At 36.4% G+C, this 25,516-nt stretch overlaps 1 protein-coding gene across 2 annotated transcripts in view; it reads right to left on the bottom strand.

The window, feature by feature from the left end:
- Positions 1–3,663: 3,663 nt before the first annotated feature.
- Positions 3,664–25,516, bottom strand: part of LOC108698451 (ribosomal protein S6 kinase alpha-6) — a 38,887-nt gene continuing 17,034 nt past the window's right edge. Inside the window, exons 7-22 of one of the 2 annotated variants that reach the window (XM_018229948.2) lie at positions 23,752–23,858; positions 23,451–23,488; positions 22,241–22,383; positions 21,118–21,188; positions 20,192–20,280; positions 18,866–18,930; positions 18,618–18,717; positions 16,946–17,070; positions 16,540–16,665; positions 15,272–15,361; positions 14,983–15,144; positions 14,081–14,242; positions 12,841–12,917; positions 9,620–9,737; positions 7,510–7,650; positions 3,664–5,041 (exon numbers count right to left, since the gene is read on the bottom strand). In XM_018229948.2, the coding sequence (XP_018085437.1) occupies positions 4,916–5,041; positions 7,510–7,650; positions 9,620–9,737; positions 12,841–12,917; positions 14,081–14,242; positions 14,983–15,144; positions 15,272–15,361; positions 16,540–16,665; positions 16,946–17,070; positions 18,618–18,717; positions 18,866–18,930; positions 20,192–20,280; positions 21,118–21,188; positions 22,241–22,383; positions 23,451–23,488; positions 23,752–23,858 (1,740 nt within the window). In that variant the 3' untranslated portion in view covers positions 3,664–4,915. Of the gene's footprint in view, positions 5,042–7,509; positions 7,651–9,619; positions 9,738–12,840; positions 12,918–14,080; positions 14,243–14,982; positions 15,145–15,271; positions 15,362–16,539; positions 16,666–16,945; positions 17,071–18,617; positions 18,721–18,865; positions 18,931–20,191; positions 20,281–21,117; positions 21,189–22,240; positions 22,384–23,450; positions 23,489–23,751; positions 23,859–25,516 lie in introns of both variants that reach the window. The other variant, XM_018229947.2, reaches the window with a different exon arrangement.

Below are 25,516 nucleotides of genomic sequence, written 5' to 3'. Positions count from 1 at the left end.
AGACTGGTCTATATATTGGTTTGAAGCAGCCCTGAAGAAGCCTATTTTAACACTAAGAGACATATTAAATCAAAGTGAGGGATAACAAAATTCTCTACAGGAATGCCCACATCTGTAATGGGAGTATTGTGAAGAACTGGTTTTCACAGTATCATAAATATGCCCCTAACTGGGTTAATGGGGAAACACTATGCATATCGGTAGGTCTCGGTAGCATGCAAACGAACATGCAGTATAAATTAGATTAAAACAAAAAAAAAAAGTGAAAAGCAGAAAGGTACATTAATAACAAATGCAGCAGATTTAAAGGAGGAATTGATCAGCGCTACAGAATCTACACAAGGGATTTGTTGTCAGTTATGCCATTGAATTTCACCATACAGAACCAAAGCTTCAGTTCAGGCATGGAAATTTAGACTGGCTAAGATACTGGATCACCAGAGACTGGCTCGGAGAAACCTGTGGGCTATGAGAGCTGAACATCTCATAGTTTCACTACAAGCCAAATTTCATAAAGTCAGATCTGCGTAGACACAAGAACGTAATATAAACCACATTATAATTGCAATTCTAAAGCTTTTTATAAATATTGCTTCGTCTGATTGGGTTCAAATAAGCCTAGTTATCCTTAAAGAAAAATGGTGTAGCACCATACCATTCAGTTACAGGTTAGGGCTCACACAAGCACACTTAGGGTACACACACCACCATACATATACACACAATATATACTTATTTGGTGGACAAAACAGAGGAAATCTCTAATTAAGCTAAGTTGTGGGATCATCACTGGTAAAGACATATTCATGATCACATTACTAAACTGGAAGTGCTCTGCATAAAATCAAACACTCCAAATTAAAGTAAAAAAATGAAAACCCCATCATCTTATTGGTCTTTTGATGGAGAAAACATGGTTGATCAAGCAATGAAATCCATAGGCTGCTTCATGCAAAAGGCATTAGAGAATGAGAAGATGAATACAATGCATTGTAAGAATTGTAACTCCATGTATTTGTCTATGTATTTATGTTAGTAACCAGTGGAACTGCTAGGCCTTTGTCTCAGCTGCATAAGAACAGTTATAGGACAAAACCTACAAGAGTTTGATCGCAGGGGCCTTTGCACAGACTTTGTGGTCTTCTCTCAAATCCAGATAAAAGCTTGACTCTTACTTATTGTAAACAAAAACTCTGGTTCTATTCAGGATTACTGATCACAATGGTGAAATCTACTCCATCTAGGAAAGGGTAAAGGCACCAAGCATGACTTGCGGTTAGGCAAGGAGTAAAGTAAAGCACAATGGCAACAGTAAAACAAATAGAGATTTCAGTATCTAGCATAGTTCCATGCAGCTGGAAGCCAATAAGACAGATGTGTCAACGGCTCAATCGACTTCTTTGTAGAACAGCATTTTCATAAAATCCACCCCCTAAATATTTGTCTACCATGTGGAAAATGTTGGACAACACTGATTGAGCAAAAAAGCTCTCCTTACCTACCTTGACTGAAGCAATCTATAATCAAACTTAAACAGAGACCAAACACAACTACTCTCCCAACTTCTCGCATCTCTGGTGCATCTGTTATACCATTTCATGGCTTCACGTGAACTTGAAGAAAAGGATCTTGGAGACCCAACCAACATGTAACCAACGATATTAAACGTGAGTTGGGTTCTAAGTATGAGTATAATGTTATTAGTAGGTTATTACATTTGTTATCAGGTTCAGAAGATTACAGCTAGAATTTAAAGGCATATTCAATGCTTTTTAATTCATGTTGGCTTCCCTGGAACCATTCTTGAGCCCAATCTGCTTTCATGTCAGGCCAAGTTCTGGCACTCATTACACAGGGTAGGTCTGAGTGAATATCTGGGTAATGAAGCAGGTCGTCTACACACATGTTAAAAGTAAGGAGATGTGCCACAGTGCAAATTGTTGGACAAATGTCCTGCACAGGGATGTCCTAGTGCCTTGTAAGGCACCACCAGGTAAATATCTGATCCCTGTGTGTTTGAGCAATGTAGGCCTTTTTTTTTTTTCGTTACCTATGAATAATTAACACTTTCAGCAGGCAGATTCAGTAAAGGGAGAAGACCACTAGCGCAGGTGCCTAAAGCATATGTATCCTGATGAAAAATTGTACTTCTTGGAAATCTCCAATAAAACATGTAAATAAAATATAACCAAAAACACAGTATTCTGGTGTGTGTATATATATATATATATATATATATATATATATATATATATATATATATATATATATATATATATATATATATATATATATATATATATATATATATCCTTTTTGAGATGACTTGTGGGGTCTTGCTCTACACACAGATCAGTAGAGACCAAATCAACAAAACACTTTCTCACAGTTTTCAAAGGTGCACAGATCATGTCTTGCATTTCCAAACAATAAAAGCCCTTGATATCTTTCAAGTATTTTAAATAACGCAAACACATATACATACATTTGGCCCCTAAACATTCTAAACAATGGCATTATGAACAATGTATAGAATGCAACAAGCATTATGGTATTCTCACAGGCAGGAACATTCAGGCTAAAGATCAGAAAATCAGATATATTCTATACAATGTAAAACTTTATATTGTTTCCAAACAATCCTGGACAACATCTGGATAAAGAGCGTCTCTCTGTAAACTACGTTCCTATGGTTAAAGGGATACTGTCATGGGAAAACATGTTTTTTTCAAAACACATCAGTAATAGTGCTACTCCAACAGACTTCTGCACTGAAACCCAATTCACAAAAGAGCAAACAGATTTTTTTTATATTCAATTTTGAAATCTGACATGGGGCTAGACATATTGTCAGCTTCCCAGCTGCCCCCAGTCATGTGACTATTGCCTGCACTTTAGGATGTAACTACTTTCTGGCAGGCTGTTATTTCTCCTACTTAATGTAACTGAATCAGTCTCATTGGGACTTGGGTTTTACTATTAAGTGTTGTTGTTAGATCTACCAGGCAGCTATTATCTTGTGTTAAGGAGCTGCTATATGGTTACCTTCCCATTGTTCTTTTGTTAGGCTGCTGGGGGGGTGATATCACTCCAACTTGCAGTACAGCAATAAAGAGTGACTGAAGTTTATCAGAGCACAAGTCACATGACTGGGAGCAGCTGGGAAACTGACAATATGTCTAGCCCCATGTCAGATTTCATAATTGAATATAAAAAAAATCTGTTTGCTTTTTTGAAAAATGGATTTCAGTGCAGAATTCTGCTGGAGCAGCACTATTAACTGATGCGTTTTGAAAAAAACAAACATGTTTTCCTATGACAGTATCACTTTAATGTTGCACAGTGGTTTTGCAGGGAACCTACCATCCCCTGTATGACTCCAGTGACAAGAATGAAATCTGTCTGTCACTGCACACATGGGAGGGATTTCTGCTGGAAAATGTAGATCCACCCCATGAAGACACCCGCTGGCAGGGAAACATTTTAGAATCAGCAAATTCAGCAATGGCCCAAACACTACTGGGTTTATATCCAGATCTTTAGATTTAAACTTTAAAGATTAACTTTTTTTTTCCTAATGGAGAATTTGAGGCCCTTGCATAGATTTCCTTACATATTTTGTGGTTAGTCAGAGTTATGTAGAGAATATTAATCACTGAAGTGTTTAGGTTAATACTTATATTTTAAAAATGGGGCACATCAACAGGAGAAACATGCAGTAGAAAATAATCAGCTAGCGGAGTTAAAGCCTGAAGTTTTAAGCAGCAGATGCTGCTTTCGATGTAAACGACAATCCTAGGTGACCCTCTGAAGCCCAAAAACACCATTGATAAACCGACATGGCTACTTACAGCGACAGAATGACAATGACAAAAGCTTGTTAACTAGTGTCGAGACACTGTGTGGTGTTTTAACTTAGTCAGCCGCTATACTGTATAATTGTCTCAACACTTCCGTCACTGTCCTGACCTTTTTCTTCATGTAACAGACAGATATAAGTAGCTAACATTTTACATTTTCAAGCCAGGTTCTTGATTTTTATTTTGGTTTTCGATAATATTTAGTTCTACAAAAATATAATTTAACCTACTTGGTATAAAGCAATGAATGGTACCTTCAACATAACAAAAAATATATATATTAGAAGAAACAAAAACAAATCGAGTCATTAGTACAATAAGTACAAACATAACACAACATATTTATGTACAGTTCAACCCATGGACCATTTAAACTACTGCAACTCCATAGCAAATGTTTCCATAAAGCAGAGATATTATAATCATGCTTTTACAGCTCCCATTATTGCAGGAACTAGATGAAAAATAAAATCAATATATGGGATTAGGCCCCCGGAATCCATGAGATGTACAGATTAGTATTAGAAACACTAAACAACAGGGCCTTTAACCATTTTCTACATGAAACACAAGGTCTTAGTTCAACATTATAGTGAAGCCAAAACCTTTTCCTTTTCTGCAGGGAAAGCTCGAAATTCTTATCCAGAGTGGGGGATGAGGAATTTGGTTTCCGGAAAACATGGGCCAAGTTCTGCTGCACCCACCCAGTATTTTTCTGGTATGAGAACAGGTATCTGTGTAGTGAAGGACGAATTAAAACCAGCTTATTGTTTAACCTCTGTCAAAAAAATTAAAAAAAAGTCAGAAAAGCAACATCTCTCTAGTTTAATCGGGGTCAGAGAAATGTTGCAGTTCTGCTGTATGTACCCTGATATTTAAATTAAAATCACAGACACCAGCTTTAGAAAAAGCACAGAATGAATCAAAACAAAAATGTGTCTTCCATAAGAGACATATACAGAATATTCAAGTAATACAGATTTTAACTGCCTTTCAACCACAGGCTGGGCATACATCTCCCAAGCTTCAATTTGGCAATGAAGCTTGAAAATGAGCTACAAGTCCGTTGACGTTCTCTTTTTCAAACTGCGACGCTGTGCTAGGTTGGAGGCTGCAACAGGTTCTAGAATGGGTTGTAATGTCTTTTGATTCAGAGCAGAATACGTTGCAGCCATTGCTCCCTGGAGAAGAAAATGTGAAATGAATTAAGTCATGAAATAAAGTGCGCGTGTGCGTGCATATATACATACACACACACACATATATTGAAATAAATAATTACAAAGCCTTTACACCATAATCCCACAAGAAACCAGCACGGCTGTTTCATGAATCAGTAAAATAACACTTCCTTCTGAATTCCTTAAGCAATTGTGATTTTACATTTTACTACATCCAACAGTCTGCCACAGCTTAGAGATCCAACATGGCTCCCTCCCAGGACCATATTTACCATATAGGCACTCAAGGGCCTGTGCTTAGGATGGCAGCTCTAAAGGAGCGGTCCTTGGGTGCCTATATGGTAAATAAATGTTGCAAAAATTTAAAAAAAATACCCCTTTCGCTGCCGCTGGATATATTCCCATGAAATCAGGCAGCAGAGTTGGAGTTGTAGGGGGTAACGGGTGGCAGAAGAACTGACATCACGAGCATGGGCAATAAGCCCTGGTAAGCTAGTTTATTTATGCACTCTTTTGACGAAGACCACCCCTGCATTATTTTTCTAAGCATTTTAAAGGAGAATTCAACCCCTTCGGTGCTAAAATCCCTCCCCTGTGTTTCCTGCCCTCCATCCTCCCCCTGACCTACCTCCCCCCCCGGGCAAATTCCCCTAATTTGTTACTGAACCCTCCGTGTAGTTCCTCTCCTGTTGAGTTCACGGCAGCCATGTTCGCCTGTGCGCTCTTTTTCCTGTATTCGCCGGCATTTGGTGGCGCATGCGCAGTAGAGGGATTTACCGGTAAGGATCTCCTACGCATGCGGCCGAAAAGTCACTACGTTTCGGATTACTTTTTTCTGAAACTTTGTGACTTTCTGCACATGCGCAGTAGATCCTTACCAACAAGGATCTACTGTGGGGAGGGATTTTAGTGCCGAAGGTGTTGAATTCTCCTTTAATGATTTGTCTGAAGATTTTCATTCATGATATTTATTATCTAGTACAGTTAAGCCTATAGCAACTGGAGTTTTCTTGAAAACATTAACCACTCATCTGAGTGGCTTCTTCAGTTCAACTGAAGACCCTGGTTGGCTAGTTTAAAGACAAAATGTCAATTTTTTCTTCCGCTAAACTTTTATCCTTCTTATGTGTAGATCAAGATAAAGAGGTGCTCAAATGTTAGCTCTGCTGCACTTAAAGAGCTTTCATCACATATCCACAAAAATAGTAACAAATGGCACACTCACTTCAATGCTTCAATTCAAATCGTGTTCTTTTTATTTCGGTGAGATCAATAAGCAAACGTTTCGGGGTCAAACCCCTTCATCAAGTGCTCCTCAAAAGCACTTGATGAAGGGGTTTGACCCCGAAACGTTTGCTTATTGATCTCACCGAAATAAAAAGAACACGATTTGAATTGAAGCAGAAGCATTGAAGTGAGTGTGCCATTTGTTACTATTTTTGTAGTTTAAAGACAGTTGATATATTGTGTGTCTTGTGTGTTGCGTTATAAAACCATCTCCATACAGTATGTCAGAGCTGTATCAAGCGGTTTCAGTGCTTATTGTAAACACTTGCAGACATATGTTGTACACATTTCAAATAAACCCTTGAGGCATGATACTACTGTTGTGTTGTACTTTCTAAATAGTTCAATAACAGCCCTCTGTTTGCAAGCAAATACAATCAGAATAAAAAAAGTTTGGCATGGAAACAGACTATCATTAAAGTGGACCCGTCACCCAGACATAAAAATCTCTATAATAAAAGTCCTTCTTAAATTAAATATGAAATCCAATTTCTTTTTTTTATTAAAGCATTCATAGCTGTTGTAAACTTTAAAAATTTAAAAATATCAGCTGTCAATCAAGTATTGCCTACCCCGCCTCAATGCGGCATAGAGGCGGGGCAAGCTATTACTTTCTCCCTACATTCCCCCAGCTCTCTTTAACGATTTAATTGTGTAACCAGGGCATGGGGATGGACATTGGGTCCCTGTCCCCTGGTGCACAAACAAGATTCTGAGATGATACAAGGCTTGCCTTAATAACAGTGTCCACAAAATGGCTCCTTCCTGGTTGCTATAATTATGAGTTCCCAGACTGATAGAAACAATATTCAAATAATTTATACAGTGTAATTAAAGTTCATTTTGAATGACTAACATGATAAAATAGGATTTGGATAATTTTGTTTGGGTGACGGGTCCCCGTTAATACAATCTATTAGAAATTAGTCTAAAGCAACTGTTTTTCTTGAAAACTTTCCTCCCGTCATCAAAGCGGCATCTTCGTTTCAACTGAGTGGAGAGGAAGTACCCAGCATTTAAACCCTTAAGCGTAGTATGTTCAGCAGCATCCAACAATTCACCCTTCCAATTACATACATTGAAAAATTAACACCTGCCTAATGGAGAATCATGGAACCATAGTGATTGGATCTTAATTTAAGAAAATATACTAATGGATTCTCAGGCTGCAGACGCTTTACCTTTACGAGATGTGGTGCATCTTGTCTGTTTAGTTGGTAATGCGGAAGCTGATCTCTACATGCGATCCAGGAATGTTTTAATACTTTCTCAGCTGTATATCGCTGATGAGGATCAACATGAAGCATATGGGATAACAAGTCCTGGAAAGGATTACATGGACAAGGTCAGTACAGTTAGTTTATAACAAAGAGTCTGGTTTCTCATGTAAAAAGAGATACTGCTAATGAATTCATTTGTAGTAGTAAATTGTGGCTTAACAGTATGCCATGTATTGCATATTGGAAAACTATAATGTAAACACAAAACAGTTAAAACTTAAAATACTATCAAATCTGTGTTTCTAAGTTTCTATTCTAAACTCTACTAAAATCCTGGGGGAGCACATGCCTTAACCTTCAGTTTATTCTTCACATTTTGTGTTTTGCTACTAACTGGGCTACTTAAATACTAAATAAAGTAACCTCTCTGATTTACAGCATTTGTTATCAATCTATTACTCAGGCCAGGTTTTATTTTCTCCAAGAGCTGTAATAACTATCACTTTGATTAGTCGTGACAATAAAATCAAGGGGCACATATAAACATATTACTTGTCTCTTGGCGGTGTCTCTGAGAAGTCTGTACAGCCTCTTGCTAGGTTCTCTAAGCAGCCTAAATGGTGCAAATGGGCAAAGTCTAGAGTTTTATAGCCTTGAAATAATTGCAGTAGTCACAGCACACTCTGCCAACTAATTCCTAACAAATGCCTTTACAAATCAACTTGCTGACACAGATGCACAGCAAATTTTGGATTAGTCTTTTGTAATACTCAAACTAGTTTAAAATGAATCAGGCATCATCAATGTGTCCATTGCAAGATTTATTTGTGGAATAATAAGGGAGTCATTTAAATAGGTGAATGGCAGTGAAATATTTGGCGGGAGTTGCTCTGAGTAAAATGCCATGAGAAAATACCTGGTGGTGTCCCAAAGCAATAATTACAAAAGGAAAGCCATAGAAATGTGGATTTTAAAAACAACAGTACATACAGAAGTTGTGTCCTAAGTCAACATCTACCATGTTTCCTATGTCTCTGTGAAAAATGATATGGACAATGCTGATGACATGCTAGAATACAAAAGTAATAGCCTTTATTGGCTACTAGATTATAAAATGTGAGCTTTATTTTCCATCAATGGGCAGTTGTCCCAAACCCTTGCATTTTATAATCTACTATGCTAGTCAATAAAAGGTTTGACTCTCTACTTTCTAGCGACAGCAGATAACTTGATAATAGGTGCTGTGATTAAACAAGCAACAAGACAACCCAGTTCTTGTAGCAGACCTAACATTTGTACCCAACATTTCAAGCAAGTGCAGATAGTCTGTAAATCTGTAGCATGCAGTCCGGTAATATGAGTTACATTGTTAAAGGAACAGTTCAGTGTGAAAATAAAACCTGTGTAAATAGATAGGCTGTGCAAAATAAAAATGTTTCTAATATAGTTAGTTAGACAAAAATGTAATGTATAAAGGCTGGAGTGACTGGATGTCTAACATAACAGAACACAACTTCCTGCTTTTCAGCTATCTAACTCTGTTAGTCAGTGACTTGACCCCGACACATGGGACATAACTGTTCAGTGAGTTTGCAATTGATCCTTAGCATGCAGGTCAGATTCAAAAGTAACAGTTATGACCCACATCCCCCCCTCAAGTCTCTGATTGGTTACTGCCTGGTAACCAATCAGTGGAAACCAAGAGAGCTGCAAAGCAGGAAGTAGTGTTCTGGCTATTATATTAGACATCCAGTCACTCCAGCATTGCATTTTTGACTAACTAACTATATTAGAAACATTTTTTATTTTGCACAGCCCATCTATTTAGCCAGTTTTTGTTTTTATACTGAACAATTCCTTTAAAGGTGATTGTGGCTTATTGTTGTGTTTGTATATCTGGTACGCATTCATGCAAAAAGCATGATTTTAAGATTAATAAGGAGAAAGCATTGCATATATTTGTCTATATATACTTATTTGTGGGGTCTATATGATGCTTATGTGAAAAACCCCTTTATTGAACAAGATTAAAGAATAGGATTCTTAAAACATAGGTACTTTAATGTATTACCTTTGCAGCATCTGAAACAGGGTCCCAGTTCCCTCCACTAAGTGAGAAGTTACCACTGCCTATCCGCAATAAGATTTCCTCAGGGGTATCATTGGGTCCATTGGCAAAAGGTGTATAGCTGTAAATGTCAGGAGAACTACATGTTAACTGCTAGTTTCAACAAATTACCCCAGTTCTCAACTTCACGTGTGAATTCATATTTCAAGTTTAAACCTCAAACTATTTTAAAACCTTGTGAGAAACAAGTATATCTATCTATCTATCTATATATATATAAAAGTAAATATATTAAAGAGTAATTACAGAATTCGTTGGTTCTCAAAATACTGCCACACTGCATTTCTTTTACCTGGAAAGGAGAGGCAAAGTAAACAATCACTGGGGGAGGAGGTACCAAAAGTCAGGCACCCCCCAGTGATAGTATTCACCAGACTGAAAAGTCAAACTTAAAGGACACGTAAAACCCACCCACAAAAATATAATCAGTGAACAGGCTCTTTGAAATCTTTAGATAACTGCCACTCTGGTTGTTAAAAAGGTTAAAGGAGAAGGAAAGCTACGGAGTCATTTTATTGCCAATAGATTAGCTGCAAAAGTGCAAGCTAGAATGCTATATTTATTCTGTAGAATGTTTTACCATACCTGAGTAAATAGCTCTAGAAACTCTCTGTTTGTTAAGGATAGGAGCTGCAGTATTAATGTGGGGTGACATCACTTCCTGCCTGAGTCTCTCCCTGCTCTGGGCTCAGATTACAGTAGAGAAGGGAGGGGGAGGGGGAAGAGGAGCAAACTGAGCATGCTCACGCCCAGGGCAATGAGGTTTAAGCTGAAGGCAGGAAGTCTGATACAGAAGCCCATGTGTACACAATAGAAGGAAAGAAATGCAGTGTTTCTTTTGACAGGGGACTCAGAGCAGCACCACTTTGGGGGTTTACTGGTATATTTCGATGGACCTTTCTGATAAGGCTTACTTAGTTTTAACCTTTCCTTCTCCTTTAACAGTAAGGCTGCAGCATCCCCTTAATCTCTTAGAATTCCTTCTACTCCTCTAACCCACTCTGCCCCCTCCCTCCGGAATTTACTTTGGCTGTTGGCTAATGAGCATGCTCGGTTCTTCTCAGCTCAAATTACTAAACACGTCCCCCAGTCTAACAGCCAATTAAGATATAGCATTGTTGGTTCCCTTAGAAACTGTAGCTGTCTGATCCTATTGTTTTCTCCTAACCACTTCTCCTGAGCTCTGCTTAACCATTACAGTGCTCAACCCCAACAGAACTTTTTATCAAAGTATAATGTGCCTGTGTAACTCTGCATTCTGCATTGCATGAACTTTTCAGCATACGTGTCCTGTTTGCAGATGTCAATGTTACGGATGACATGTCAGAGGGAAAATGGCCGCTGTGTTAAAGCTGCTATTTGTTTTAGGAAAATGTGATGGTGCTGGCATATGGAGGGGGTATATGCAGTCCAAATGAAGTGGCTTGGTGGGAAAGATATGCCCAGCGTATATACACGGCAGGAAAATGTAGGCTTTACATGTCCTTTAACAAAAAAAAAAAAAGCTGGCCTTTTTACTTTACTGCGCATCCATCAGCCCCAGAGATTGCTCTGTGGTGCTCATTGAGAACCCCAGACCAGTGCAGTTTTCTGTTAACAGGAGCACTGGCCCAGGGTATCTGGTAAGTGAATACTTTCAACTGGGGGGAGGGGTACCCAACTTTTGGCACTGCTGAGTGATTGGGATTTTACTTCTCCCTGAAGGGCAGCATGAACAGGAATTTGTGTTTCTGAACAGCATGCGACATTATAGTGACTTTATTACAATTATTGTGAGCAACATCTAAAATGTAATTGCTATTGTGATAAAACCAGGTAGCACAAAATAATACACAATTGTGCACATAGTAACTTAATGAAGAGAATATGCCATTAGAGATGTTGTGGTTTATCTATATTTTCAGACTTATAAAGTAAAAATAATAATACATAATCTAATTTTACTGGTCTCCATTATCAATGCCCTCAGTCTCCCCAAGTGGGGGTAACAACCACAGATTGGCATCCACTGAAAATATTATGGTGCAGTATGTGAATTTAATTAAATCCTGTCTTCTTCCCTATGCAAGTCCATCACTCACATTTCTACACACTCTACAGGACTTTGCAGACTTCTTTAACTCTTTTGATCTAGTTACTGAATATGAAGTTTCTCAGCTTCTATTATCCTGTCCACTAACAACTTGCTCACTTGATACATTGCCTTCATCATTACTAAAACTGCAAGCTCCTGTGATTATTCCCGATCTTAACATATATTAACTTTCTTGCTATCCTATGGTACTTTCCCCGGTTTATTAAAAGAGGCATGTGTCAATACCATTCTTAAAAAGACTACAGGGGACCCATCCTGCCTAACTACCACCCTGTCTCTCTAAACTACTGAAATGTCTTGTCTTTTCTCGTATTACTAATTTTCTCGGCACCCATAATCTGCTGGGCCCCTATACAATCTGCTATTCGACCTGCCTTATGTAAAGTTGCAAATGATCTTCAGGTTGCCAAGTCTAAAGGACACTAGTCTAGTCTCTAATCAAGCTGCATCCTGGTTCTATTTCGTAGCTTTTTAGCTGCTCCTCTTTCCCGTGCACAAGGGCTCTGTACTATGAACTAGTCTCTTTCTTTCATTTGGCCTCAAATGGGTGGATTACAATTAAGGTAACTTTTAGTATGTTATATAATGTTCAATTCCTAGCAACTTTGCAATGGGTCTTCAGTATTTTTATAGTTTGTGAGTTATTTGCCATTCTCTTCTGTCTCTTTCCACCTTTGAAATCGGGGGTCATTAACTTTTATTGCTTATCTACTTATTCAAGACCTCTCCTAATAACATTCCAGTCTCTCATTGAAACCTCTGCCTGGTTGCTGCTAAATTACCAAAATGTAGAAGCTGCTAAGCAAAAGCTAAATAACTAAAGAACCATAAGAAATAAATGAAAACCAAATGCAAATTGTCCTTCACTAATCACAGACATTCAAACTCAGATCTCTACGTGCCACCTAGCTATCTTCTCCTGGATAAAAAAACATTACCTCAAAATGGTTATGGCTGAAACAGAGCTCATTGTTTTTCCACCCAAATCTGGCCTGCTGCTGGCCTGTATCCTAGTAGCACCTTATAAATAAATGACATACATACATATTATCAGGCTTTATTTGCTCACCCTGCTAACATTGTATACAGCAGGACACCTAGGCTCCAGATATCACATGCAGCATCATATCCTTGCCTCATTAGAACCTGGAAAAAATGTTTGTTTTTTTTAATAATTATATAGGAATTCTCATTCAAAAGCAATTATATTATAGCTAGAATATTGACTTGAAAAAGACAAAAGGCAGTATATTATTATATAGTGAATTAAGTACCCCCTTTTGTAAAATATTAAGGATATTATAAGTCACCGAGGAGTTTCATGACCATATAAAAACACAAGGCCGAAGGCCGAGTGTTTTTAAACGGGTCATGGAACTCCGAGGTAACTTCTAATATCCTCATATTTTACAACTGGGGGTACTTTATTTATTATAATACACAAATTTCAGTCATGTGACAGAAATGACATCAGAACTCACCGTTTATAACTGATGACATCAGAAGTCACCGTTTATAAGGATATAATTTACAAGATATTCATAGCTTTGTGTATTATATACAGAATTATATATTTTTCTTTATTATGCCCTTTCATTCCCATGTTGTTGAACTAGTTGCTGATTATGCTAAATATGTAGTTTACCTTTTAGAAAAATGTATATACATATGAATAGTAATATTTTGATTAGAAATATTTTCATATTTTAAAAAATAAATGACATTAAAGTGAATCGAGTAACCTTATGTATGTTACCCCCACCTCTGTAGTCAGCAGCCTGACAAACAGTTAAAAAGTGTTCCAGTATGACATGCCTGCGCTGCCAGAGTAAGGGTAATCCAATGACCATACATGGAGTTGGTTCATTTTTTACCGATTTGCCCTTTTAAGATAAAAAAAAACAAACAGATTTAAACAGAAAAAAATATCTTTAGCACAAGTGCACTCATTTTAAACAAGGAGGAGTAATGCCCCTTTCAAATGTTGCAAATGTCAGCATTGCAGCTGGTGTTCAATTTTCTTATTTTTTTTTTTTTTCAATGAATGAACAAAAAAAAGAAAAGTTTTCATTCTATTCAGAAATCCCACTAGGCAATAGAGCTGGCAGGGATGTATCAGGAGAAGCTTCTGTTACAGTAAATTAAATGTTTGCCTTTCTGTTTAGGGCAAAGAGGAGCTCCAGTTAAAAATCCATGATAAAAAAAATTCATGAAAAAATGTAAAGGTGCCAAGAAACTTGAACTAGAATGTTTTGCAGCTTGGTAATAGCATAAAGGTAATTATCTCCAAACAAATGATTGTAACATACCTCTGGCGCCACAAAATTGGCAGTGTAACATGGTGTCAAAAGCAGGCCATTGTCTCCCCGCAGTTGCTTGGCAAATCCAAAATCACATATTCGTATAGAGTCTGCATTGCTAGAGTCATCCATGTAGAGAATGTTGCTGGGTTTAAGGTCACGGTGAACAACCTGACATAGAAACATGCATAAAGAAAAATATCTACAATTAATATGTTTAAAAGCAAAATACTTTTGTAAAGACTGTATTCAGTCTTTAAAGCATACAAATCCAAAAACAAAAAGGGGGGGGAGGTACACTTTCCTTAAGTAATACAGAATGCCCTTAACCTTTAATACAAAAAGTAAGATTTTAAATAAAATATGTAATCAATGAGGGGTGCTGGTACACTGCTGTGGAAAACCTCATTGAAAAGGGTGTGGCTTAAAGGAGTGTTTAACTTTTAGTATGTTATAGAATGTGCTATTTTTCAAGCTGGAATTCAAGCTGCGGTTGCCTTTCTCCTATGGGGCACAAATTCAAGCTGAAGATGTGAAAAAACTCAGGGGAAGCCTTACTGCTATTTTGGGGAAAATACGTTTTTTAGAAATTGGTGTTACTGGTCTCTTGAAGGAACAGTAACATCACAAAATGTAAGTGTTTTAAAGTAATAAAAATATAATGCAGTGTTGCCCTGCACTGGTAAAATGGATGTGTTTACTTCAGATACATAACTATTGTTTATATATATAAGCCGGGCCCGTGTAGCAATGGAGGCAGCCATTCAAAGGAGAAAAGGCTCAGGTTATTTTGTATATATTTTTAATGATGCATATCCCTCACAGTACAGGACAAAATACACTTTCAGATATTGTGACCAGCACATTCTGGCAAAATAAAAGTATAATTACACATGATGTGCACCACCTACTCCTTGACAGTGCAAGTAGTCTACAGTTTTGGTGATGGTGTACAGCACAGCACTGGCTTCACGTTCTGAAAAATATTTCTGCCTGAGTATCCGATCGAGCAACTCTCCTCCTTTCATCAGCTCAGTAACCAGATAAACATATCTGCCATTGTCGTCGTACACCTGGGAATGAGAAAAGGTCAAATCAAAAAATAGCACCAATAGTCTGTGTGTTCAATTAATCAGAAAGGTCAGAGAAGTTCACAGCCGTCCAAATCAATACATTTACACCATGTTTGTAGGTACTTACATCTTTTAATGTTATAATGTTTGGATGCTGTCCATAACGCATGAGAATTTCAATCTCTTCAGACGGGTCTCGCTTACTTTTATCTATGATCTACAATGAAACGGAATATTTAAATTATAAAATATACAGAAACCTATTTAAAAGAATTGGAAAAAAAGCATTCTAGCTCTCCCACTGTGCCTAATCAAAGCAATCCTAACTTTAGTAGCCCCCTGTATTAGGACAATAACATCAACCACTACAGAAGCACAATTAAAAAAAATATATATATTCTTAACTGATCTACTTTTTCTACAATAAGAATATTTGTACTTGATGTTAAATAAGTTGACATGCATATATAATTGTTGTTAAAGGCTACTTTGTTTTTGAACACTTGAATGTTTTTTTTTAAGCAGCAAGGCTCTCCATACTATGGCAAGAACCTTTACATGGAACAAGCCCCCTACAATTTTTCAATTGGCGTTTGGAAAAGTTTTCTTTTTATTTTGCGGTTTCAAGCAATAACATGAATTGTTCAAATAGGATAAGGAATGGTCACAAAACACTTTCAAACCTGTGATGTGTCACTTTTTCTAGCAAGTACTGTATTTCTCACACACATAAATGAAGATGTGTAATATTCACACACTGAATCAAGCTATTTTCTAATGTGGGAATAACAGTACAGAAATGCTAAACAGGATAGCCTTTAGTTCTCTAGCTAATATCTTGAATTCTCCCAACATCCCTCAAAAGCCAATATAAAAAAAAAATACTGATAGCTGCTTACAGGAGTTATGCAAGCAGGTCATGAATAGGTAAGAGTTATCTACATTAGTGGGGCAGACTGTCGAAGCTTGCCTCCACCACAGAAAAGTAATTTCTGCAATTAGCTAGACAGAAGCTAAACTTGGCCATAAACATGGGTCAAACATACAGATACCATATGAGGAGCCATACATGTGTATGTCCACTCTTCTATTCCATCTGAATGACTGAAACTACAGGAAATGAAAAAGAGCTGCAAATGCTCTTCAAATCCCTTCAGCCAACTGGTGGATATTTTCCACCAAGACATAGGTAATTATCAATCTAACAGGTTTACAGGACTGTGTGTCTAAGTGGGCTCCCTAGATAGTCATGCAGTATGGTCAAAGTTATCTGACCAAATATTGGCGTTTATGGTTAAGCTTCAGAGCAATAGGCTGTACAATAGAGCCCTGGCCATAGGTTAGTAAAGGTACAATTATGCAAATTAAGAGTCTTGGCATTATGAAAAGATGTACCTTAACAGCAAACTCCATATTTGTTGCCCTGTGGACACAGCGTTTGCATACAGAATAGGACCCAACACCAATATCTTCTTTGAGATCGTAAACATCTGTAAATTGAGCTCTGCTTCCATGAAATTGCTGTAAACAAGTACAAGTTTCACACAAATTATACCACTTAATATATATGTATATATTTATTTCTTTACAAATCTGGGCATAGTTTTAACTTTATTGTATAAACCAGTGGGCCCCAGACTGGGGTGTCTGTGGCCCTCCAGGCTATGGCCTCAAGTGGCCCCCTTACCTGCTGCTTCCTTCCGAACAACAAACCAAGATTTTCTTGGGATCTGTACCATCAAGCCCAGCTTTGAAAAAATAAAGTTACCATTCATTGTATGCAGTATAGTTGTCTGCTTACCTGTACAATTGGCAAGACATTTGCAATAGAAGAAATCTTATGTTCTTCAACAGAAGATGTAGCAACAAAGCTAAAGCCTTTAAAAAGCTGATGGGCATTAGCACTGGGTGGGACTCCTGGAGAATCTATAGAAGATAAAAAGTTAAATACATGGTTCAGATTAACCAGGCAAAATGTAATCATTAATACTCAATTTTAGATGTCAATATAGTCATAGTAGTAAGCAACAATGTATCCAGATAATTCAGTATATTTAAAGAGCAAATCTGAACTTTATTTTACTGTTAATTTTCTTTTGAACAGGTGTGTGTGTGTGTGTGTGTGTGTGTTTACAAACATGTTGCCCTCCTCTTAACTGTAAACAAAAAACAGGCATTAGGAATGACACAGTGAGGATATTATGAAAGAAGAAACTTTACAACGGTTATGGATATAATTTGCGATTTAGAAAATTCTGCATACTATGGCTAAGTTTAGACAGTTGCCCAATATGGCCTGGCCTGATTTTAGTAGTTAACCACCATGACTTCCTAATATATGAGCTAAAGCATTTACTGGGCAAGGACAACTAAATCAAATTAATTTGGAGGTGCTAATATATAAAGAAAGTGTTGTGGAGCAATAAAACAAAATAATCAACGAATCTAAAACGAAGGTTCCAGTGCCTAATAGGAAGTGAGGTTTCAATGAACATGAAGGCATATAACAAATAAACCGAGTGCACAATGCCATCCACTGGCCAGCAATTAATACTACATCAAACTAGATTAAATAAACACATATTAAAAAGCCATCATACTTTATACAGACAAACCATTTATACTAACTTATCTGGAACATTTTCAGAGAGAGGTAAAGTTTTCATTAAGATGTGAAAATAGCTTTCTTACTGAGGAAAAACAGGAGGCAACATGGCAAGTGAAGCAATATTTAGTTTCACTATATTAACTCTGATTTAAAGCTATGGAGCTGAAAACAATAATGGACAATTGGCTGTGAGAATGTATACAGTGTCTAAAAAAACATGATCATTAGAACTCTCTCTTTTAAATATGGTTAAATATACTATCACAACAAATAAATGGATGACTAAAATACCCCCACTGCACTATTAGAGATCAGGGTTTTTGACTGGGCCATTTTAACTTCATATTCTTAACCAACTCCAGTGTTAATTTGGTCTTATATTTCGGTTTGAAATAATGCATTTCACATTCATTGAAATGTCTGCATAATTATGTATAACAATTGCAAAACTTCTTGCACATTTTAGCAATGTGTAATTTAGTTTTCCTAAATTTACAGTTTGCACATTTGATAGAACATCAGCTCTGTACAAAAGATTGCTTCTAACACCGAAATTCTGTGTATAGAATAATTTAACATACATCAATGTTATCCTGGCTGTGCTACTTTTTAGCAGGCTGGGTAGATCATTTTAGTGCAGGTAGGAGCTATCATTTCCATTATGTGGGAAGTTTATAAAGTATAATTAGTAATAAATGATGTATTGCTAGCAATACAAAGAGCCTGAGGTGGATTCTGTACTAAAACCCACACTAGAGGGCTAAATCTGGCCCAAAGGCCACTAAGATGGTACGTCGGTCCACAATAAGGAAAGGTGATACTTCAATTATTTCTCAAACGTTATCAATGTTTCGAAAAACAATACCTTTAGGTGTTTTTGCTGTAAACTCTGGATCAAAGCAAAAAGTATCCTCTGGCTTTCCAGATGCAGGTTTAAATGGGGGCTGTATTTCCCGTCTATACAACTTCTAAAAAACATGGAGCACAATTTACTTTAAGAAATATAAATCTGGCAGGCAGTTCATTTAAAACAAAAATAAGCAAAAACGTTACATTAAATCTGCAGAAGCCTTATTTTACAAGATTATTTAACAAGAAGTTTAGTAAACTCACATTCCAATCAATAGTTGCAAAAAATGGATGTCGCTTGATTTCTTCCACACCATCCAAGCCGGCACCTTTAAAAATATAATGTTCATATATCAGTAGCTCTTTGAACTCAGCCAGTATCTACATATACCTACAGATACACTCAAATATCTTCTGGTGTAAATAACAGATGTATTTAGTGTATATATGCACAAGTAAACCCAATGTCCAAAAATACCTTCATATGTAACAGGAAGTGTCAGGGTTGGTGAGATTTAGAATAAAAAGAACTAAACTGAATGTACACACAGGGAAGAGACAGGTAATTATTAGCAGCAGAAAATTTTAATTAAAAAACAACTGCAAGATGTTTTCAACGAAAGAAGTAGAAGTTAAAAATTGTTGTACTGTAGAACTTCTAATATAGAGAGGATAGCAGAATCACAAGACAATTTACAAATGGTCTTTATTTTTTATTAGTCGCACAGTTTTTATTAATTGTAGGGATGCACCAAATCCAGGATTTGGCCAAGATTCTACCTCCCTTTTAGCAGGATTTGGCCAAAAGGATTTTGACAAAAGTGCTCTCCGAGTGAGACTAAAGGGTACTTTTGTACCGGGTCCAAATAAATTACTTCTAAGGCATTTTCAAAAGGGGATGCAACATGGAGGCAAACTTTTAACATTATAGTTATCATCCTTCTAACCTAAATAGTGGTTACACATTGTCTCTGTAGCTAATGCTTGTTATCTTCCATGGAAAGTACCATCCATAACTACAAAGCAATAGGCAAAGATTTGATGTTGAGGCAGAATCCAGAATTTCATGGAAACAACTGCCTTATGCCTAGTGTCAGGAGTAGACATTACAGCCATTTTGATAGATTTGTTTACTTTAAAAAAATGATAAATTCAAGCCAAATCCATCTGAGAGAATATATCATTTGTGCAAATACATGACCTTGTCTAGATTATTTTTTTGGGAAAGACACAAGTAAACAACTGAAGAAAGATGAGCAGTTCTGGTAGAATAAATAGAAAGCAAAATTAAAGCAGTGGTGAATTATTTAGCTGTAGGTTTTACATTGTTTACATACAGTAACAGGCATCTAAAGTCCTTGTGTAGCCATTAAATTTGCTTACTCAGTAAGGGTGATTTAAATAATGTGGTGGCGCAAGTGATCATCTAAAAAATTCCTACTGCACCCTAACTTGCGCTTCCAAATGACTCAAACATTAAAGGGTGGGTAGGGCAGCAGGCACAGGCAGCACTAGAATTAAGGGGCATGTCACAGAACTCTGCACTTTACTTGTACTTTAATGAGATGTTATTCCACACTTGATACTCACCTAATCTATTTGAAGGATTTCTTTTAAACAACATCCGCAAGAGGCTTTGGGCTTCAGGACTTAAAAATTGTGGCATCCCAAGCTTTGATCTATAAACATATAGAGATGATACAGAAATGTATAAATAGAAGATATGACATTATATACATACATTCTCAAATTCCGGCCATGCAATGCAACCCATTGTACAATCAGAAAGCATTGTGTCTTCACAGAATAGATAAAAAAAATAGTCATGAAGCAGCCATTCAAGCTGAATATGGCAAAATGAAAGTATTTACATGGCAGATAAGATGTGTAGTATACAATTACTTATTTTATTTGTTCTGGGTGAACAGATGTAAACTTTAAGGGGCAGATTTATTAAGGGTCGAATTGAAAATTCGAATTCGAATTTTCTTTTTGTTCAAAACTCCAAACTTGATTTGAGTTTTTAATTCGAATTGTGAGATTTATCATACTCTGGCCCTTTAAGAACTCAAATTCTACTATTCGCCACCTGGGGAGTTCATGTATAAGTCAATGGGAGAGGTCCAGGCATCAATTTGGACATGTTACTAGCCTTCCTGACATTCAAGTTTTCTGAGAAAAAACTCAAATCGAGTTTAGTCAAATTCGATTTGAGTTTTCGAGTCGGTAAATTTTTTTTCAATATTAAAATAACCCCCCAGTCGAATTTCGAGTATACTGGAATTTAATAAGAGTTTTAAACTCACGTGAATTAGAAATTCGACCTTTAATAAATGTGCCTCCCAATGTACAAACAAAAATATTTTGAATTTATAGTATTATTGCAGCAGTATCCTTCCCTGTAACAGACAATTGAGGCTTGTCAAGTTAAAATAAAGCAGAATTCAACACAAGTGCTCCACAAGGCCATATCATCCACCACTATGTATTCAGAACTGCAATGGACATGCACTTACTTCAGGATCATATTCATTGTTTCATTCCGATCTTTGCCTTGGAAAGGCAATGTACCAGTGAGCATCTCAAACTAGAAAAAAAACAGAAAAGTAGTTAACTCATTTACTTTTTATTTATTCTTACAAAGCATTGAATATCATTCAAATAAAATGCATTCTCTCTCTGTGTGTTTCTGTTTGACTCTCCTCTGAAGAGTGACAGCATGGGATCCTCAAAGCAATAGGAGGCTATAGGAGGCGTCTAGAGGCATTTGCAAAAAGGCTCAACTAAGTATTGATGTAATAACTCTGTTGGGGTGTCCAAATTTATGCACCTGTCTAATTTTGTTATGATGCATGTTAATCCAATAAACTTTATGTCACTGCTGAAATACTACTGTTTCCATAAGGCATGTTATATATGAAAAGGAAGTTGCTACTTTGAAAGCTCAGCCAAGGATAAACAACTCCAAATAATTTAGAGGGGTTCCCAAACTTTCCATATGACTGTACAGGAAACTGGCCAAATATTACATTCTGCTAATGCCAACAAAACTACCTCCAATGCATTAGCTTTAAAGGTGTGGTTCACATTTAAGGTAACATTTATTATGTTATAAAACGGCCAATTCTAAGCAACTTTTCAATTGGTTTTCATTATTATTTTTTTTTTTTATATATAGTTTTATAGTTATTTGTCTTTTTCTTCTAAACTCTTTGCAGCTTTTAAATGTGCATTGCTGTCCACTTCTAAAAAACAAATGCCCTGTAAGGCTACAAATGTATTGTCATTGTTACTTTTTATTACGGATCCTTATATTCAGACTCTCTCCTATTCATACTCCAGTCTCTTATTCAAATCAATGCATGATTGCTAGTGTAATTTGGACCCTAACAAACGGATTGCTGAAACTGCAAACTGGAGAGCTGCTGAATAAAAAGCTAAATAACTCAAAAACCTTCAATAATAAAGAATGAAAACTTGCAAATTATCTCAGAAAATCATTCTGTACACATCATACTAAAAGTAATCTCAAAAGTGAACCGAACCCTTTAAGATTAACAAAAATATATATATTTTTAAGTAACCAAATCTGATTTTCTTTTAACCAAATATAAGACATTTTAAGTCATTTAAACATACCATTAGAACACCAAATGACCACCAGTCAGCACTTTGCGTGTGACCTCGCCGGTTTACAACTTCTGGGGCCATATATTCTACTGTACCACAGAACGAATAGGCTTTTTTTTCATGATCCACGGATTCTTTACTGAGGCCAAAGTCTGGAAAATACAAGCATTGCAAAAAGTGCACCCTAAACTTTTACACATTAAAAGTCCATTTACAAGTTTCCTATGCACCAGCTTACTAGAATCCTATAAGCACAGAAAAACAAAGCAAAAATTCTGGCACTATAATTATGGTGAAACTGCTTTGGGTCTTCCTGGATGCATTATTACAAAATAACTGTGATGATCTTTGCAGAAGCTTTCTCTGCATAATAGGAAGCAGCATGCAAGAATGTTTTGCTGTTTTACTGGGTATTGCTTATTTTTTTCAACAACAAAACAAACAAGCCATTATTTGCCAATTGTATTTCTAGGAATTTTTTTTCTTGAGGGACATTTCATCAATATCTATCAGGACAGCCGAGGTAATCCATAAAGTAGCTATCATTCCAAAGTATAAATAAGAACAAATATTGTGTGCAGAATAAACTATTTTCTGATTTTACTGTTTAGGAAGCATAAATGGATAGAACCAACGCTTATAAACAGAATGTATGTTTTCTTTAAATAATGCATAAAGTTCTGTGCTTGATGGAAGTGTTTGCAGAGTTAGCAAGAACAAGTGTGTTCATTTACTTTGCTTTCTTGATTTTACTCTGCATAAAAATATTGTCAAAAAGCATGACTTGCTTCCAGAATAAGCTGTATGTTGCTTGTAGTTCAGCTGGTATGTCATAATTGTACAGGTCATGTGTACAATAAACATTGCTGCTGATATTTAAGTCCATACATTGCACAAACTAGAGCAATAAGGCTCTGCTGACAAAAGTCCTAATTAAAAGCCTGGATGGGTAAAGGATTTGTCCAGGTTTTGTGATATGGTTTGTACATAGAGAAAATGTAATGAAACACCTATCTACCTTTAGTTTTGCAGGAAAAGAAATTCATAAAAGTTTCTATCATGTATCCTGATGGTCTGGCAGTAATGAGGGTAAAGGCAAAATAAAATAAATACAGATAGAATTCTAGGAAGATCATTATGGAGTTTGACAATGGCTTATGCTAAAGTTGAATGAAAAATATGTAACTGATGAATATACTGCAGCATAGAAAGGACCTACCTGTTAACTTGATATGTCCTGCTTCATCAAGCAAAATGCTGAAAATTAAAATTCACATTCACCAATACACATAACAAAATGTTGGTAGCATTGATCAAAAGTCTCAACAGTGACAGTGGAAATGGAATATATTTACACAGCTTTCTACATCTTCAGCGGACTATATAAAGCATATTTGCAAACTGCAATTTTAAGCAAATTAATGTTTATCCATACAAAAGTCACAGGACACGTTAAAACGGTCATCTGGTAGAAAGCCATTATGCAGATAAAATGGTAAAACAAATGAGTTTTACTTTACTTTTCAGGTTTCAGATCTCTGTACACGATTCCCAAGCTGTGAAGGTGGTTCAAAGCGAGAGCCAGTTCTGCCAGGTAAAACTTCACATCTTCCTCTGTAAACATAACCTAATAAGAACTGTATAGATTTAACTTCTGATATATTACTTCATGTCCTTACAAAACATTCACAAGATCTAAAAACAAGCAGGACAGAAAAAAAAGTAGAGTATTCAACAGATATACATTATAAATATCCCTTTGCATAAAAAGCAAGCTGGTCTGAGAAATACAAATTCATTCCATAAATATTCTAATATAACAACCTTTATTAGTTCTAAAATAAAGAAAAACACAACAAACTAAACTATGAAATATTTATATTTAAGCCAACGTTTGTGAATTAAGGAAGAGTACCGGTAGATACCATCGGACAAACTATGGCCAATTACCAGGCAAATAAATTGTAGTCTGGTTTACCCTATAAAGCTATGGTATGGGGAGAGGAAATTTCAGAAAAGTGCTCATAATTTCACCAGAGAGATTATTTTATAGTCTAATCATAGAACAAAAAAACATGAGTCACAATTTAGCAACACAGTAATTAGCATTTTCAAATAATCTGAACTCGCAGATGATTACGTAAATTGCCATTTTCAAGAACAGTTTCTTAACCCAACCAAAGATTTCAATCAAAGCAACAGGATTTCAGCAGCAAGTAAGGGAGGAAAATGCTGGTTGAGCTTGTACAATTGCAAACTAAAACAGACGGGAGGCTCAAAGGTTTTTATAGATAAATTAGGGATTTATTTTTATATAAATTGCTGTGGCACTTCTCACAAGCTTTAGCCAACTGTTTCCATATGGCTGAAAAAAACAGTGCCAGAAATTGACATAAACAGCAAACAGGGCATTGATCTTTGCAAGACAATAACTATCTCCCAGCACTATTAGACCCCTCTCTTTATCAGCTAGATGTGCTAAACCTGGATGCACAGCTAGAAAGAATGGACTACAAAGCTAGGAAATGATGCAAACCACTAATCAGTTAGAGGCAATTCATTTGCAGCAGAAAATCCTCATAATTGAAAGGGTTAGTTCACCTTTCAGACACTTTTGTCGGCCCCAATATTTTCAAATTGTACACCAGAAATAATGACTTTTTCCATCTGCTTTTTATTTGTGACCATTTTTCTAAGATTTCATTTTCTTGTTTTTTCCAGGAGCAGGTCAACAAAGGGTGGGTGGGGTTGCTACTATTAAAAATTGACATATTATTTAATAGATTTCTTAAAAGAGAAGCATAACCCTAACGATTATAATCACTTACTGGATACCGGGGACCAGTGCTTTTGCTGGTGCTATTTACTGAAAACTGCACCAGCCTCAGGTACATCTATAGGAGAACCATGGCGCAATCTTCTGCTTCTTCATTCTTCACACTCGATACACATGCACAGTAAAGTGAGGAGCTGAACTTAAAGGAACAGTAACGTCAAAAAATAAAAGTGTTTTAAAGTAATGAAAATATAATGCCGTGTTGCCCTGCACTGGTAAAATTGCTGTGTTTGCTTAAGAAACTCTACTATTGTTTATATAAATAAGCTGCTGTGTAGCAATGGCGGCAGCCATTCAAAGGCTCAGATTACACAGCAGGTAGCAGATAAACTCTGTCTGTCTAATGGTGTTATCTGGTATCCATTAGTTAACCTGTGCCATATAGCCGTTTTTCAATTTCCGCCATTGCTACACTGCAGCTTGTTTATATGAACTATAGTAGTGTTTCT

The sequence above is a fragment of the Xenopus laevis genome, chromosome 8L, assembly GCF_017654675.1.
Source record: "Xenopus laevis strain J_2021 chromosome 8L, Xenopus_laevis_v10.1, whole genome shotgun sequence".
In the NCBI taxonomy this organism is placed as follows: Eukaryota; Metazoa; Chordata; class Amphibia; order Anura; family Pipidae; genus Xenopus; species Xenopus laevis.
The sequence above is the reverse complement of the archived record's forward strand: the minus strand, read 5'-3'. Positions and strand labels throughout refer to the sequence as shown.